Below are 19107 nucleotides of genomic sequence, written 5' to 3'. Positions count from 1 at the left end.
ATAGACTTCCGGGTAGCTTGGCTCCCATGGAAGTGTCCATGAAAGTGTCATGGCGCAGCCCAGTCATGTGACCACTTCCTTCTCAAAGCTTCCTTGACTTAGCCAAGGACTGTCTAAAGAGGACGGGAAGCGAAGACCGTACGGGCGCCGCCATGTTGCTCCATGGAAGGAAAGAAACATGCGCAGTGGGCTTTATGCAGCCAACACTTCCTCCTTCAGCTTCCTTGGTCTGCAACTGCGCATGTATTCTTTCCTTCCATGGTGCACCATGTGAGCAACATGGCGTCACCCGTACGGTCTTCGCTTCTTGTCCTCTTTAGACAGTCCTTGGACTTAGCCCAGGTCCCATCACTAACCCCCCCCCCCCCCCCCCCCCCGGTCCCATCACTACACCCCCCCCCCCACCCCCCACCCCCCGCCCCAAGGCAGCCTGCTGCGTGACACGATAAGAAGTAACTGGGCAATCTCACTCGATAATGAGATTCCTTTTTAAAAACAGAAGAAAAAAAAAAGACAGGCCTCTAATCGGCTAAAGTACAAATAAAAACAGAACAGACATTTATTGTGCCAGAATCTACTGTACATAGTCAGAAACATAATGTAGTGTACCATGTCATCCTTAGATACTGAAATTACAGCAGCATGTAGTGAATCATATATAATAAAAAAAAAGGCTAAATGGAATGCTTTGCTCAGTAATACTGATTTGTACCATATAAGGAGAGGGAATGGGTGAGGAGGAGGAATGCAGTCCAGTCTTATTAACATAATAAACAAACCCAAAATGCACTGTAGAATGAGTGAAGGAAAAAAAGAGGTATGCAGATATTACCATAGGAATAAATTGGTATATGGCAAGTACCTAGGGTTTACATGTTTGTTTTTTTCTTTTGTCTTTCTTTTTTTGGTCTACCTGAACTTTTCCTTTTTACAGGTAACCACACGCACAAAAAAAAAGAAAAAGAGAAGTCTGTTAACTAACTTAAGACTTTTTTTTTTTTTCCTCCTCGCGGAGTCTCTCGATATTCAGCATCTTTTTCAAAGTCTCTCCATTATAAGAATATAAAGATGGGCGTTCCGTTTGTGCCGATCGTTGTGTATCGTATTTAGAGGCAAAATGTTAACCCATTTAGGACGGGAACGCAACCACTTTAACCATTATTTTATGCTTTAACTATTGAAAAATAGCAGATCTACAAGTTCACAGCGAGCTCATAGATCTGCTGTTTTTGAAAAATCGTGAAAATGTGTGAAAATCTCAAAATATGTCGTTCCAGGGACCCCCCCAGAAGCAAATATTTGAGTTACAAACGTTCGCTTTTAAAAAGATATATTCAAAGATTTGCAAAGAATTTCACGATTAAAAAAAAATAGCAGACCTACAAGCTCGAACTTGTAGATCTGCTATTTTTCAATAGTTAAAGCATAAAATATGTTCAGGCCTAAATGGGTTAATTGGGGAGGGTGGGGTGGGGGGTTTGGGGGGGGTCGTAGGTCAAACAGTGCTTTTGGTGGGCAGCTCGGTGCTGTTGTGCCGCGTCTTGCGCGACGTGCCGTCGTCCCGCGGCCGCGCCTTCTGCAGGTTAGACATGGCGGCCGTGCGCTCAATGTCAATGAGCGCGTACAGCTCCGTGCGCCGCGTGGGCGTGCTGGGGTGCAGCGGGGAGGTGGGCGTGCGCGGCGTGTGGGGGTTGCTGCCGTCCGAGGCGCCGCCGCCGCCGCCCTTGTTGCCGCCGCCGCCGATCCCGCTACTAGCCCCGCCCCCGGCGTCCATCTCCACCTCGATGTAGTTGAGAGTCTTGGCCGGCTCTGCCGCCCCCATGGTGCCGAAGGGCAGCGGCCGGCGGAAGTCGAAGTTGAAGATGGTGGGTCCCTCCGTGCGGCCCGCGCGGCGGTTGGCCGTGTCGGGCCGGTGGGCGCTGAGCGGCGCCGCCGACACGTTCTCCGTGTTGACGTAGTTGTGGGAGGGCTCCAGCGAGGCGGACAGCGGGTGGCTGTAGGAGTGGTGGAGCAGGCTGTGGTGGTGGTGGTGGTGATGGTGGTGGTGGTTGTAGCCGTTCAGCGAGGGCGTCTTCAGGCCGCCACGCCCGCCGCCGTTCTCCTCCTCCTCGGCGCCGCTGGGCTTGCGGGTCTCCCAGACGGGCGGCAGCGCAGGGAGGTTCTCGTAGTCCAGCAGGGCCGTCCGCCGCTGGGCCGAGTTGTTGACGTTCTGGACCACGGTGTCGGCGGCGGGCGTGAGGGGGGGCGGGCGGTGGCGCCGGGGAGCCGTGGCCGGGTTGGAGGAGGAGGAGGAGGAGGGGGGGGCCGGGGTGACGTAGGTGGGGGAGGTTCTGGAGGACGCGGCGGGGGCAGCGGAGCCGTTGGAGTGTGTGTGGTGGGAGGCCGCCGCGGGCGGCGCCACCGCCGGCTCCGCCTCCACCGCCGCCGCGGCACTTTGCTGAGCGTCCACGTGGCCGTTAGTCTCTGACCCGGCGGGTTCCCCCCCGGCGCTCTCCTTACCCCCCTCCTCCTCCTCCTCCTCCTCCTCCTCCCCCTCCCCCTCCCCAGGGGGCTGGAGGTGCTTCTCCTTCTCCTTGGCCATCAGCTGCCTCTGCACGGGGGTGGGGCCCAGCACGAAGCGCACCCCCTCGGGCTCCATCAGTACCTGGGGCTCCCCCGGAGGCTGCGAGGAGGAGGGCAGGGCCCCCAGGGCCCCCAGGGGCTCAGTGCGGACCCCCCGGGGGGGCGGCGGGGGGGTCGGGGGGCACTGGGACCGGGGGGAGCCGGGGCTCTCCAGAGGGGTGGTGGCCGTCAGCGGGCTGGGCTGGTCCTCCAGGAGGCCTGTGGTGTTGACGTAGGTGTGGATCTGCAATATATATACACCTCATTATTCTGTCATGATCTTTAACCCATTCTGACCTGAGATCAGATTCATACCAGGTTTCCACTGGACACACTGGTCTGATGAACGCATTCTGACCCGAGATCAGATTCATACCAGGTTTCCACTGGACACACACTGGTCTGATTAACCCATTCTGACCCGAGATCAGATTCTGAAAATGTCAGTCGTTCTTCGATTTTTCAAAAATAGCAGACCTACAAGCTCGTAGCGCGCCACTCGGTGGCGCGCTATGAGCTTGTAGATCTGCTGTAGATCTGACATGATGCCGACACCAAAATGGGTTCCCGTTCAGAATGGGTTAATTTGTTATTTTGACTAACAAATCACATACACATTACTGCTGTCCATTACCAGCATACCAGCATTTTTTAAGGGTTTTGAATGTTTTCTTTCCTGCCTTCAAGGAAGCCAAAATCAACATTAATGACTTAATTTTACTGTATTTCTTTTACTGACATATTCATGACTTTGCAGAAATGTTGACGCAACATAAAAAAATAAATAATAAGAAGTGAGGGGCGCTCTTATACATAGGGATGGAGCTCGATAACCGAAACCCGAAAAAGTCTGATAACAAGCTTATTGAGTACGCGTTATCAATAAGCTTTGGGCTTAACAAGCCTGATATTGAGCACAGCGGCCCATGACGTCATGTTTAAACAATCAAGATAAGATGCGATCAAGAAATAAATGTAATCATCCACGCTGGCACAAACATGTCGGGCTAAAAGTGTAAACCAGCGCTGTCCGGGTAAACAAAACTAACCTTTAAAGTGACGGTACAAACCAGTTAACAGTTTCTTTAATATTATGTCATTGGTAAAAAGGTCAATTGCCTTCCTTTGTTAGAAAAGTACTGTATTTGAAGGCCCTAGTAAAAGATACTGGTTCTGTTCAGAATTTATGTTCTCCCCCCCCCCCCCCAGAAGCAAAGATTTGAGTTAAAAAAATAGCAGATCTACAAGCTTGTGCCGTGCTAAGAGCTTGTAGATCTGCTATTTTGCAATAGCTAAAGTACAACATAATGCTATAAACACCAAAAGAGGTTCCCAATAGTACTTCAACGGCTATTGTCCCAAATATCACTTACAACTGCTGCTGCTGAAACCAGTGTTTTCGTCGACTAAAACTAAAACAAAAAATGTTCGTCGACTACCTTTTTCCACCGACGAAAACTAAATGGAAACTAAATGAAAACTAAACTATGATGACTAAAACTAAGACTAAGTATATATATATAATATATATATAATTTCATCAACAAATAAAAACTAGACTAAAATGTTAGGAAGGGACTAGTGGACAAGAGATCCAGGATAAGTCATTTTACACTTTGTTGCAAGCTGAAAATAGCCGATCGAGCTGTGAGCTTGTAGATCGGCCATTTTCACAAAGCGTTAAAACAGCCATTACGACGGCATCAAGGCCCGCCAAAATTTGTGTCGACTAAAACAACTAGATTTAGTTGACTAAAATCCTATGACATTTAGTCGACTAAAACTAGACTAACACTAAAACATTCAAGGTGACTAAAATAAAATGTGACTGAAACTGATAAATGATAACTATTCAAGAGACTATGACTAAAACACTATAACGTGCTGCCAAAACCAACAGCCCTGTTGTGCTGCTGTGACTGAACAAGTTAATCTGCGTGTCACTGTGGTCGTCTTACCGCCTCGTCGGCCACCAGCAGAGGGTGTGTGGACTCCTCCCCCACCGAGGGGAGGCGGGTGCTGGCCACAGACGGGTGGCGGGTGGAAGGGTGGGACGGCGCCTCGCCCACCGACGGGATCCTGGTCACACCGTTTGGCACCGTGGGCACGGAGTAGCCCATAGCTACACACACACACACACACACACACACACAAGCAGTGATGCAACAGTCATTAATGGAATGTTCACTCTCCTTTCTCTGTGTGTGTGTGTGTGTGTGTGTTTTGCCCGAAGGCGGGTGTGCATGTGCTTTCATGTGTGCCTGCAGGAATGTATGTGATGAACTGTTGAAATATGTGGTATGTCTGAGTGTACCCAAGGTAGAAACTCAATCTAGTTTTTTCTTTTTTTTTTTAGGCTAATAACTTTCTAAACTCACCGGCCCCCCCCCCCCTTTGCACAATTGCCTTTAAATAAAAACCAGGATGACCCTGAAAGTTATGGCTGCCAAAGAGGCATGTACAGTAGGACAGACAAATTACACTCCAGACAGACAGACTAATGTACTTGTAATACCACTCTGCTGTACCTGCAGGTGTGTGACTGTAAAGATGAATACCTGCAGGTGTGTGTGTGTGTGTGTTAGGACTTTAAGCAACTAGTCGACTATTCAACTGGTCGACTATTCAACTAATCGACTAGTAAATCCACTAGTTGACCTTTTTCGTACTAGTTGACTAGTTTCATCCCCCCCCCCCCCCCCCCCGTTTTTGTAGGCCTCAAGATCATCTAGAATTCTAGATTATAGTCACCAATGTACAGTTTAAATGTACAGATATATATATATATTTTTTTTACATAATAGGTAGTTAAACAAATAGTCGACTAGTAAACTAGGCAACTAGTAAAAATGACTAGAAGTGAAAGCCCTAGTGTGTGTGCGTCTGCGTGTGTGTGCGTCTGCGTGTGTGTGTGCGTGTGTGTGCGTCTGCGTGCGCGTTACGTAAGGGATAATATCTGGCTAGGTGGTCATTGTCGGGAGATAATTCACAGACAGGGAGGTTAACCACCGAGGCGAAGGTGGTTAAAGGACCTATAACATAAAATTCAACTTTTTCAATTTATTTTGTGTTTATGTGTTTTCTATCCCCACAAATAAACAATTTTGAACAATCAGGCCTTCATGTCATATGGGTGTTTTAATGGAAATTAAATGGAATGGAAACAAGCCTGGTTTTATCTAGCATCAGTATTATAATTACTCAAATATTAAATAATCTGCATATCAGCACCCCCACCACCTCAGGACATTGTGGTACTGCAGCTAAAACTGCTTTCAAAGTCCAGAAAGAAATGACAAGGCCTGGTTATGTCAGAGTGGTGATTGAGGCTCAAACCATTAGAAATAACTTTGAGGGACATAGACCATATGATTATTAAATATTAAAAGCAGTTTTAAAATGCATGTTATTTGCGCTTTAAACTCCCTGAAGGTGAATTATCTCCCAACAATGACCACCTAGCCAGATATTATCCCGCTTATTACATGTCTACCTAACATAAATGAATACATTGACCCAAAACACAACAAAAAAGTATTCCATAAGTTTGCGCAGGCTGCGTCTGGCCAGCTGCAGGGCTTGTCGGAAGTGAGTTGATCAAATATAATCTATTTTCGGGTACTGCTTCGTCAATTTCTGGCTCAAATGTTTTCAAAAACATTTTTGAGAACAATGTTTAACTGTAAATGACATTGTGTGTGACTAGTGTGTGTGTGTGTTTACATGGCTGTCATGTTGGAAACAGCAGTAAATCAAGTGGGGCGAAAGCCACGCAGCTGGTGCTCAGAGGGTTTGATTAGGCAGAGGTCTGTTATAGAGCGGAGCGGTCTGTTATCAACACATAACTCACCGCTGAATTCAGCGAATGACAAATCAGAATCAAGCATTCAACCAAGACCATGTAATAATGTAAAGTAACACACCTGGCAGGAGTGTGAGGAGTGTGTGTGGTTGGGGTTAATCAGACCAGTGTGTGTACAGTGGAAACCTTGTATGAATCTGATCTCAGGTCAGAATGGGTCTATACCTGCAGGAGTGTGAGGAGTGTATGTGGCCTGGTGGTTGGGGTCTATACCTGCAGGAGTGTGTGTGGCCTGGTGGTTGGGGTCGATCACAGCCTCCTCCACAACGCTGATGCTGTTGCTGTGCATCACCTCCTGCAGCATGTTGAAGATCTCCTCGGCCCGAGCACACTTGAAGGCAAAGATCCCTACGCCAAAAAACACACAGAGCGGGAATCGATGAGTGAGCATCAAAAGAGTACAGGGTCCCACACATCATCATCTTTGTCACCCTCAGTGCTCATTTTGTTGATAATTTTACATAAATATTCGAGATTTGTTCCTTCAGTGCCTTCATGCATATGTACCCTTCATTTAAATATAATTGAACTAGACTGTAATAACAATCTAGCCTTCTGCTCAAAAGATATCTGATAACTGATACTCAAAAGATCTGGAGATAATACTGAATTAATGACGGTAATGACGGTCGCAATAATGAAAAGTACACCGCGATTACAGAAATTGTATAATCGTGGTGTAAGCAAGAAAGGGGCATATATTTAAGAGAAAGACAAATTTAAACGTATTCTTTTTTTTAGCTGAAACGAGGTGATCTCAAACAGTGAAATAGAGGTGAAGTTATCCGCTTATAAGCCTGATTTATACTTTGTAGCACAACAGTGTCACTCACACACGAGTCACGACAAACACGTTGTCACGCAGCAACAAACAACCAATCTACAAGCCTGCGATGCGACGTGTTGTGAGCTTGTAGATCTGCTATAACCCATTACGACCTGGAACGCATCTGTGTCACCTTAGCATTTAGCCACAATTTCATACTTTAGCTATTGAAAAATAGCAGATATACAAGCTCATAGCGCGGCTATGAGCTTGTAGATGTCCCATTAAAATTAAATGTGTGCGAAACTCGCTTTTAACTCTCAAATATTACAACATAATTTCAGATAGAGGTCATCGGCCAAATTAATATAATATTTGTGGATGTGAAAAAGTTTAACCCATTCTGAACGGGAACCCATTTTGGTGTTGGCATCACGTCGTGCTTTAGATATTTAAAAATAGCAGATCTACAAGCTCATATCGCGCCACCGAGTGGCGCGATACGAGCTTGTAGGTCTGCTATTTTTTGAAAAATCGAAGAACGACTGACATAGAAACATAGCTTTTTCAGGAAACCGTCAGGATGTAGAAGACGTTTATAGAATCTGATCTCAGGTCAGAATGGGTTAAGCACCACTGATATAGAAATATAGGTTTTTCCAGGAACAATCTGGGCTCAGGTCAATAGGATAAAAAACTCCAGGTTTAAAGTGCTAAAGGAGACAATGAGTGCAGTGCTATCGAACACAGTCAGCTACCAGAGAGAACACACAGAGAACCAAGGGTATGGAAACACACCAAGGACAAACCAAACCACACACTGGAGACCCAGAATAATAATAAGAATCACTGCAACTGCAAGGAAACAACTCTTCACACCAGTGTTGTTTTCGTCGACTAAAAACTAAGACGAAAGAATGTTCGTCGTCGACTACCTTTTTTTTCCACTAACGAAAACTAAATGGAAACTAAATGAAAACTTTAAGTTATGATGACTAAAACTAAATATATTGACAATTTCGTCAACAGCAACAAACTGGACTAAAATGTCAGGAAGGGACTAGTGGACCACTAGAAGTTATTTTACACTTGGGTGCATGCTGAAAATAACCGATCTACAAGATCACAACGCGTCGCAGCGTGACGCATTGTGTAAAATGTAAAATCAGCCATTACGACGGCATCAAGGCCAGCCAAGATACATTTTAGTCGACTAAATCAACTGTAGATTTAGTCGACTAAAACCGTATGACATTTAGTCGACTAAAACTAGACGCACTAAAACATTCCAGGTGACTAAAATGTGACTAAAATAAACTAAATTAAAACTAGGACTAGGACTAAAACTTGCTGCCAAAAACAACACTGACTTCACACTGGGGGGGGGGGGGGGGGGGGAGATAAACACAACACTATAAAGAATAAAAAGGTATAATTCCATCCGTGTCCAATGAGAACATCACAGACACAACCAGCATGTATGTACAGTATGTACAGTCAGGGGTCAATACTGGATGGCAGCTCAACAGTATTGGGTGGTCATGTTATGAGATGAGGGGGGAGGAAAGGATTGGAACACAGACAGCGTGCCTGAGACTTACCGCACACAAGAACCTACTGAACCCCTTTACAAACCCCCAGCTCTCTCTCTCTCTCTCTCTCTCTCCACCTCATCCTTGAGAAAGCATGGGGTCCAAAAACAATGGCAAAAAAGGTGTGTCATGGCAGTAGCAGAAAACATGTGATTTGTGATAGATTTGGCTAGCTCCACAATGCAAAAGAAATCACACCGTTGTTGGCTCGAAATAAAGTTATTTGAGCAGGTGGATGTCACTAGTGATGCACCGAATATTCGTCCGCAGAAAATATTCGGCAGAAAATGGCAAAAAAATGCATTTTCGGCCTATTCGGTTTCGGCCCGAATAGGCTGAAAATATATCACCGAATAGTGTATGCAATTAATGCATTAAAAAGAGCTGAATAAATGTTTTATGGAACCATAATAGTGATTATTATTTAAGTTAAGTTTTGGCATAACCATTTATTTTGCCATAACTCAGGTAGCTTTAAGGTATGGCTATGACAGCAATGGTAGGAAAAAAGATATAATATTAATCATATTCGGATATTCGGTATTGGGTTTTCGGCCAACTGTTTCCTGTATTCGGTTTTGGCCAATAATGTCCCTTTCGGTGCATCCCTAGATGTCACAACTACACAGACATCGAATAGTATATGACCAAATCAGCAACACAACCCACTGAGGAGTGTGTGTATATATATATAAATGTATATAGTAAATGAGACCGCAAAGCTTTTAACCCATTCTGTCCGGGCACCCATTTTGGTGTCTGCATCATGTTATGCTTTAGCTATTGAAAAATAGCAGATCTACAAGCTCATATCGCGCCACCGAGTGGCGCGATACGAGCTTGTAGGTCTGCTATTTTTGAAAAATCGAAGAACGACTGACATTTTTTTAATCTGATCTCAGGTCAGAATGGGTTTAATCAGACCAGTGTGTGTCCAGTGGAAACCTCGTATGAATCTGATCTCAGGTCAGAATGGGTTAACATTAGTAAATGAATATGCTATCTCAGTGATGATGGGTTCTTTACATGTATACACTGATAAATGAGTGAGTGGAGCTGAAGCGCAGCAATGTTCCATGCAGTAAACTCAGAACAATTAAACCACTTTCAAAAGAAAGTCTAGTGCAAATAGTCATTGTGATGATTGTGAATACCTAGAGGTCGACGCTGGAAGAAAAAAAGAGCTGCAACTATCAATGATTTTCTTAGTGATTATTCAAACGATTACTTTTCCAAAGGTATATTCAGTGGTTTCACTCAAAAAACATTAGGTTTCGTTTTTGGCTGTGGGACCCAGCCTTTCGTCCAATCAGGATAGAGAGTCAAAAACGAAACCTAAGGTTTTTTGACCCCCAGGGGTTAACTGGGGACAGGGAGGAACTCCTTATATGGCCAGCACACTCTATAGTAGGGAGGATTATCACAACAAAACAAAAAAATAAGTGATATTTGAATTAAGCGAAATCACTGAATATACCTTTAATAGAGGGTATGCGTAAAGTTAGTGGCAAAGTGAGTTTAACGTCATTTAATGCGATCAGATAGGACTTTTCTGTTTGGATATATATGGGCTGTCAAAGCCAGAAAGTAGGTTTTAGTAGGCGTTCCCCGCATAACTTCTGGGTATGATGATGTCACGTGCATTACCCTCCATTGAATAATCAATTATATTATTAATAATATATTATATCAACAATCAGTTAACCACCAAATAAATTATATAGACATGCATCCACTCTTAAACACCTAGACTATGTTTATCACTCATCGATTAGATTTATTACGGGTGATAATTATGGTACTCACCATTGATTAATTTATTACGGTTGATAGCTATGGTACTCACCAATGTATCTTATATAACAAGGTTGGATGGTCCTCCCTGACAGAGAGACGACAACCACATTGGCACCCGTTCTTGTATAAAGCCATGCTAGGAGATTGTTCTAAATACATCTCCTCATTTCTGAAATGGATCTCTGAACCCTACCACACCAGATCAAGTCATTTCCCTCCTAATTCAAGGTACCAAAAGTTAACTCTGAACTTGGTAGATCTGCTTTTGGTGGCCCTAATGAATGACCTGCAAACTACATAAAGATTTACCACATTCGTTTTAAAACCTTGGTGAGCACACAGACCCCCACAATATGTAACTGTTTTTAGATTGTTTAGCATTTTGTCTTAGCTTTTATTTGTAAACCTGATGTAATTCACATGTATACCTTTTGTTATCCTTCTCCTGATCTTCTGATGTATTGTGATGTTTTTTTATATGATATCGTATTACTCTACGACACGTACAATGAGTTTAATAACTCAGTGTAATTTAGAAAATAAATAAAACTTGAATGAATTATTTTATATACTTCAAACAATGGTTGTGAGCTTGTGGATCGTCCGTTTTCACATTTTCTTTTGACAATTAACCAAAAAGAAAAACCCATTAACCACTGAAAACGACAGTGATTTCCCATGGTGAGACGTGACGTACCCTGTCCCGTCTGGCAGCGCCGGCCGCTCTCGAAGGAGAAGAGGTTGGAGTCGTAGCCATAGCGACGCAGGCACAGGTATGGCCACCTGACGTCGTCACGGCGATGCGTGTGGAGGACCAGCTCGTCCTCCGTCAGCTCCATCACGCCCGAGCCCAGCTCGTTCCCATCGTCATCCACGTTGATCACCTGACGGACACACAATTAATACCGCACTTTAAGACCCGAGACCAGATTCTACAAATGGAACGGAAGTTCCAGACCCACAGGAACGCACCCAGGGTGCCGGCCCGATTCCGGCGAGCCACCCCACGTCCGAAACAGTTGAGAAATGACAGCGTTACCGTGTGGGGGTCCCTCTACTGTACTGTACTGTACTGGCACACCCGAAATCACCATTATATACAGTTAATATGTGCTAGATTGCACACAGGTGGTGAAAAACAACCGTGCTGTTTTGGTGCTCAGACCCACCCAGCCGGCAGCCACCCACACAAATAGCTCCGTAAGGGAGTGGTTGCACCACAAAAAGAAAAAGAAACATGCTTCTGTGTTGCTTCTACTCTGTATGAATCACACATGACATGAACTTGAATCCTATTGTTTCCGTTTTTAGGATGTGGCAAAAATTATATAAAATGCTCTGAAATGCCAAAAAAATGTCATCCTTTAATTTTGTGGCAGGTTATACAATTATAACAGACTGGTGGTTCTTGGTAAAAAAAGATTAGAAAGGCAGAGATTAAAAAAGGGTGCATTTTGCATCCCAAAACGCAGTTTATAACGACCTCTGCATCCACAGGATGCACTATACTGTACTACTGTATTTTTTTTTATTATTAGTTTATTTTGCTAGCTTTAGTTATAATAATCATTTATTTTTCTGAATATAACCACATTATAACCATATACAATGAAATGGGAAATTTGTAAAAATGGCAAAATATGACTCCTAACGTCGTTGAAGTGGGACTCAGAAAATGTCCCTGGGACTCATTTCTAAAAGACCATCCCTGCATCCCGGGACTCATTACATTGAAAACCTATTTACATCACTGAAAGGGGACAAAGGTGAAGAGGTCGGTCAAGTTTGCCAGTGGCTTGTTAAGGTTTATTCAGACTCTACTTTTAGGCGATAAAGACGTCGTGTTGTATTTTTCGGTGGTTCAGGTTATCACCTGAACCTGGAGTATGAATGAATAGGCCTTTAGTGACTCAATTTAATCAGCCACTTTAACAGGCGACCATCATCAGGAGTGCAATTCAATTCAATGACAAATCTTGTGTGCTGTCAATAATGGTGAATTTGGGGAAGAACCAGCTACTGTAGATGATGGGGGGGGGGGGGATATCGTTTCCTGCCCTGGGATTAGAGATCAAATTAAATTTAACACTGAAACTTTGAGACATAGGAAAAGGTACAGTTGTATTACATTAACATTACTAAACCCATTTTAGACCTGAGATCAGATTCTTTTTTTCTAAATCCTGACAGCTTTTTGAAAAAGGTGTGTTTCTATGTCAGGGGTGCTCAACCTTTTTCACGTTAAGGACCCCCAGAATTATCTGTATTTTATTTTTCAAAAATAGCAGATCTACAAGCTCTACGAGCTTGTAGATCTGCTATTTTTCAATAGCTAAAGTATAATATACTGCTTGAAACACCAAAAGGGGTTCCTGCCCAGAATGGGTTAAACATTACTGAATCACTCTAGTGTAAGACCAGGGATAGTAGTTAAAGAGTACACTAAACTATGCCTGAACTGTAACTTGAACAACACATTATGATAAAACATGTCATCCCTAGTCATTTCAACACCTCCCAGAATATATCTCTGCTGTCGGGAGGAAACCTCATAACTCCAATGTTAATTTTTCAGGAAATGAAAAAAATATATTTTTCAGGAAATTAAGAAAACCTTACAGCCTCATCAAAGTTGGTGTTGTGGCTTTATATATTGTCAATTACTTCCATGAGAGGGGGAGAGGTGGTGGAGTTAGTTACTTTAGCAGACATTTTGAGTTGGAATGGAGTTAAGAGGTTTTGGCCAAAGCACTTTTTACTACTTTCCAATGGTTCAATATTTTCGTAACAACACAGATGTAAAGGGTGTTCAATGGCACGGATTTATGCCAAAGAAAATCAAAAAACTCAAAAATTGTGTTTCCTCCCAACAATGTAACGCGTGAATTCACGCGTTACATTCTTGTCGCGTGTGGGGGGTTTAAGGGTTCATCTGCAGCCTCCAGGTCGAACCCCCACAAACATTTGGGCTCGCTGTCCACAATTATATCAAACATGTCATGATGTCATGACAAATCTGAAAGGTGATCTTGTAGTTTGAGGTTTGAGCAGGTTGACAATGTGTGTTCGAGGTGCTGCGGTTTAGAACAGATTCAGTTATGTCGAGTGCAACTCCACCCTGCCCATACATCTATACCAGTGGTTCCCAAAGTGGGGTCCGGGGACCCCCAGGGGTCCTTGAGGGGGTTCCAGTACAGGGGGTTCACAGCTAAATAATGGTTTGGAACCAAATGGACTCTTATGGGTCTGTAACTCTTGAGTGTACAAATGGAACCAAATGGACCTGATACTTTGATTTTACAATATAAATTGGGGGTCCCCGAGATTGAAATGAAAATAGGTGAAAATCAAACTTGTTTTCCAATGCCGGAGCAGTTGCGCAAAGACCCGCCCGGCAGCACTGTTTAATGCAATTTATGTGTGTGTGTACAAGTATTTTTGTTGACAAAGTTGTAAATGTCAACAGTATGTATATCCATAACATAAGCAAGCAGCACACTAGCAGACAATACACTAGTTCTGTCTTTCAATCATTTTATTATTATTATTTTACCTGATCATCTTCTTCTATTTTAATTAAATACACTATAGTTTAAGCTCGTCACATGAAACTACCGTCATATGCATACATCTGTCGTGCAACTTATCAAAGCATTAAAAAGTAGCCAGCGTATCTGTATCAGATTGTGAAAATATAATAATAATAAAATGAACTAGTGTATTGTCTGCTAGTGTGCTGCTATACTGTTGACTTTTACAACGTTGTCATGAGTAATTCAACAAAATAAACTTATAACACACACGACTACATTGCATTAAACAGTGCTGCCGGGCGGGTCTTTGCGCAACCGCTCCGGTATTTAGATATAGATAGATAAAATCACTGCCAGTGCCAGAGCCGTAAAAATCTTCTCTTGTGGGGGTTCCTTGGCATATATTTTCTAATGGGGGTCCATGGGCTAATTAGTGTCAATTTGGGGGTCTTTGACGTGAAAGTTTGGGAACTCCCCCAATACACCTTTATCCCACTTTGGTTTCACTTTGGTTTATTTTGAAATCTTTGTAGAAGGCGTGGCCTGTTTCTCTGGTTACATATTTTATAAGATCTTTTTTAGGATTAGCAGCCTAGGTGCCCGGACCACTCTTTAACATTTCATCCATTAACCAAAACTACAGGTCAGGTCTCCCCTTTTTATTTTTTTCCCCTTTACAAACCCTACATTTTTTAGATTAGAAAAGAACTATAAACAGTGGCCATGTTGCCACAATGGCTGGTCAAATATAGAATTTTAGTCAGCCACATCCAAAATTAACTAACATTTTGGTTAGTTGGCTGTTGCCAATTCCCGCCCCACACTTTTTTCACAAATAACATTTTAAACACAAAAGAGGGAGTGGGAGGGAGCAGGAGTTTGTTCTCACATCTAGTTAGGTATTGGGTAAGCGGTATAAGCTGGTTTGGTGGTTGAAAGTTGAAACAAGCAAACCACAGTCATTAGTGAATAATCCTGGGTGTGGGTTGACAAGACTCCCACTCACTATGACGATGATGTTGAGACAGGCAACGGCAGGCACTCACCTTGAATTTGCTTTGATGATTATCTGGGATCGACTCTTTCTCTGGACAGCTTAAACAGCTACCCATGGCTTCTTCAGAGCACCATCAGATGTCTGAAATGTAAACGTTTTTTTAAATCAAATTCTAATTGTAAAATCACACTGATGATCCCAAAGCATTATGTGCGAGTTAAACAAGATAAAACATACAGAGTTTCAACCAATCTTCTATTAGAAAAAGTTATTTCTGAGTGGATATGAAGAGCTTGGTTGATTTTCACTGCATAACAATTATTCAATTTCTATTCAATTCAATTCGACATAACAGCTGTACAGTGATTTGCCTGCCAAGTAGGTTCATGGCATAAAGCCATTAAATACTCTTTAACAACAGAAATGACTATACGAGCGTTGTGTACAAAGTGGTTAAGAGTAGTAATCCTACATATTTTCCCCCAATGGTCTTGAATACAATTCAAACTTTCCCCAAGATCCTCAGTTGAATGCCATTCATTTGACTCATAACAAAAAAATGTATTTAATGGATGTCTGCTCACCTAAATCCTGCCACCAGTACCCCTGGTTCCATCCTCAGAGGCTGAGGGACACTCATGATTTTTGACCTTTCCCCAACATGAACAACAATTCTGTACGGGGGAGGGGAGACAAATCAGAGAGGTGGTAGCCTGTATAAATTATTAGCCAAAATGTACACCTAAGCAAGCAGCAGACTCCGGACAAATGTACATCAAGAATTATTACCCGTTTATTACTCAAAACAGCAAGCAAAACATAATTTGTGTAAAACTACTACTGGGAGGGAGGTGGATAGATTCAACTTTCAAGTGACCAGTCAGCAAAAGATGCAAACATTTTTACGGAGAGAAAAATACTTTGCGTTGACGGTCTGAAATGATGATAAAAGGGAGTCAAGGACCAAAGATGCTTATACGTTTGTCTGTATGTATACTCATAAGATGGTCTATAATAACTTGCAAACAATCAATCTATGCAATTTAATTTATCTTCAAAATATTAACAAAAGTGTTTCGCTGTGTAGCCAGCTAGGGGTGTTTACCAGTCGTGTAGACAAGATAAATCAGATGAACAACAAAAAGTCAGTCTCGACTGAGTCGCGCCGGCAAAAGGTTATTCAACTTGGGGAAAACTCTGACACATGAAAAAACTAATTACTCTTTAAAAAGGACAACTTTGAAACTTGTAAGTAAGTAAGTAAGTAAGCAGTACCATTCACTGCAGTGAGTGGTACGATAGTGTAAATGGCAGCTAGTTAGCACACAGAGCTAATAATCCATAATCTCGCGTAACCACCGGACCGAAATGTATTGAAAAACGGAGGTCTGGTTGCGCGAGATTACAGCGGCTGGCTGGGGAATGGGGATACACCAACGCATTTAGCTTTGAGCTAAGCGTCTGGCAGGCAGGCAGCCACCACACACACACACACACAGTAAAAAACACATAAAAATAACTGTTCTTTGGTGAAAACAGTTCTTACCGTTGTGAGGTTGAACGAAAGCATCCAAACTTTCTCCCGATATATAAAAAAAAGACGGTTCAAAAACTCCAAAGGTTATTGTGACAAAAACAGCTAGCCCCAGTCAGTCAGTCAGTCAACCAACCAGCCAGCTAGCAACAGCCAGCTAGCGTTAGCCTGCTCCTAGCTTAGCTTAGCTAGACCAACATATCCTCCATCTTTCCTCTGCGTTCGCTCGAGCGCCAAAAAAAAACAATCACAACTTATTTCAAAAGGTGCCTAACGCTCATTACTGCGGGAAACAAGGCGACGGAAGACGGCCTAAATCCACCAGCGATCCTCCGTGGTCCAATGTGTGGAGGAGAGAGTCGGCCGAAGTGCACTTTCCTGTCCGAAAAAAACAAGTTTTTTTGCCTCCGGTCGGGTCGTCTTTTTCTGCTCGGCTAGCTCGCTCGGCTAAATCACTACAACTTGGGCTAAACTTCCGAGAGTTCCAGGCAGCAGGAATCTCCCAATGTGGTGAACGTGATGCTCAGTGCGCAGGCGCGACTGGTGTGGTTTTTTTGGGGGATATCATAGGGTAGCTTTTGCCCATAAAGTACATATCTTTTTGGTAGACATCTTTTCATCCCCAATATTGAACATTGTGATTTATTTGAATATCATTTGTCTGTGTGTGTGTGTGTGTGTGTGTGTGTGTGTGTGTGTGTAGCAGGGAAGTTTGACCACTATCAAAGCCCCTATAGTGTCACAGTCCCGACCCTGATGAGCGGCCCGGAAGACAATTTCCAATAGATTTTTCCCATAGACGTTTATTTAAAGACCTTTACACCTCGGACAAAGCCAACTCGGATCGTGACAACTCATGACAACAAAGAAAATGTTTTGGGCCCGAACAAATAATTATGCTGCATTCACATGGGATCAGGCAAGCGGTAGACGGAAAACCGGAAGTCACTTTAGTGGACGGGAGGGAGCAGGATGGTGAACGGAACAGGACGGCACGGCAGCCAGAACCGGTAACGGCAGACATACGGCATCAATGATGTTAAAATATTTGATCTTTTTACCGTAACGTGCCGGCGTCCAGCAGGCTTTGCCATTTGCCGTCTACCGCTTGCCTGATTCCATATGAATGCAGGCTGCAGCATTAAGAAAGAAGAAGAAAAGATTAGCGTACGACATTTTTGTTGTTGTTTGTTGTTGCAAAAAAATGACAAAAATGAGTTGTCACGATCCGAGTTGGCTTTGTCCGAGGCTTAAAAGGTCTTTAAAGAAATACTTTCTGAAACGTCTATGGGAAAAAATGAATGGGAAATTCTCTTCCAGGCCGCTCGTCGTCATGAAAGGGGGCCGGACTGCGATGCCCTATTTGGGCATTTTCAAAATCTAGAAAATAGCTGATCTACAAGCTCACAACAAGCGACACGCTGTGAGTTTGTACATCGAGTGTTATTTTCGAGGGGCGCTATAGCTCCTCCCATGCTCAGCCTTGTGTGTCTGTGTGTACCACGGGAATGATTTGATTGGCTGAGCACCGAGTGTGACGCATGCATGTATGATGATAAGAGCGCCCCTCACCTCACTTCACACAAGTGTGATTTTTTAAAATAGGGCTCAGGTGTTTAATATACTGTAACGTTTAGCAGCCTGAGCTGGAGTCGAACCCCGGCCTCGAACTCAGTAGACAAGGCAAGCAACAAGCCGCGCCAAGAGAGATAGCTCGCTTGGAGGAGCAAGTTATGGGCCGGGGTCTTTTGAAGGGTTGTTACACTACCCCCTCCTTTATGAAGCGCGCCCCCCACGCTTCACTCATGTCCCTCACGTAAGGGCACGCTCCAGCAGTCCTCGACCACTTCTGACACCAATGTAACTAAATGTTTAGCAGCCTGAGCTGGAGTCGAACCCCGGCCTCTAACTGAGAAGACAAGGCAAGCAACAAGCCGCGCCAAGAGAGCTAGCTCCCTTGGAGGAGCAAGTTACAGGGTCGTTACAATACATTATGAATTTGTGTCAGACAGTATAACATATGTTGCGACAAAACTCACAACGCTGCAACTTGTTGTGTTACGTATACAGATCGTTTTTAAGTTTTTAATTGGGCTTAAGTGGGTAATATACATTTAAATTTGTGTAGTTCAATATAGTATAAAATAAGTTTCTTTTTAACTCTTGACATGGGATTACCTGAACTCTATCTGGGTGACTTTGACCTATTAAAGGGCCTAAGATTAATATCAATGCAACCCGATTCATTAAAGGCAAAATAAAGTTCCCTATGTTTTGGGACACCCAAGGCCTCTCCCATGGGAGGCATAATGAATGAGTAATAGAAAGTAAATGGTGTGTCAGTCTTCCAATCTCAAAACACATAATTACATGTTTTATCGAAACGACTGCAGATCATGTGTCACAATGTGTCATTTGTAGTGGG

General features: G+C 43.4%; 1 protein-coding gene across 1 annotated transcript; it reads right to left on the bottom strand.

Annotated features, from left to right (window-relative positions):
- Positions 1-1444: 1444 nt before the first annotated feature.
- LOC310857317 (fibroblast growth factor receptor substrate 2-like) lies at positions 1445-17154 on the bottom strand. Its single transcript, XM_083762933.1, is given in 9 exon segments — positions 1445-2330; positions 2500-2510; positions 2513-2845; positions 4560-4723; positions 6677-6811; positions 11316-11502; positions 15198-15289; positions 15733-15822; positions 16695-17154. Coding segments are annotated over 7 exon segments (1731 nt in total). The 5' UTR covers positions 15264-15289; positions 15733-15822; positions 16695-17154; the 3' UTR covers positions 1445-1495.
- Between the last annotated feature and the right edge of the window lie 1953 nt (positions 17155-19107).

The sequence above is a fragment of the Protomyctophum parallelum genome (genome assembly GCF_964188405.1).
Source record: "Protomyctophum parallelum genome assembly, chromosome: 4".
Classification (NCBI taxonomy): Eukaryota; Metazoa; Chordata; class Actinopteri; order Myctophiformes; family Myctophidae; genus Protomyctophum; species Protomyctophum parallelum.
Note: the sequence above shows the minus strand (reverse complement) of the source record. Positions and strands in the feature narration are given on the sequence as shown.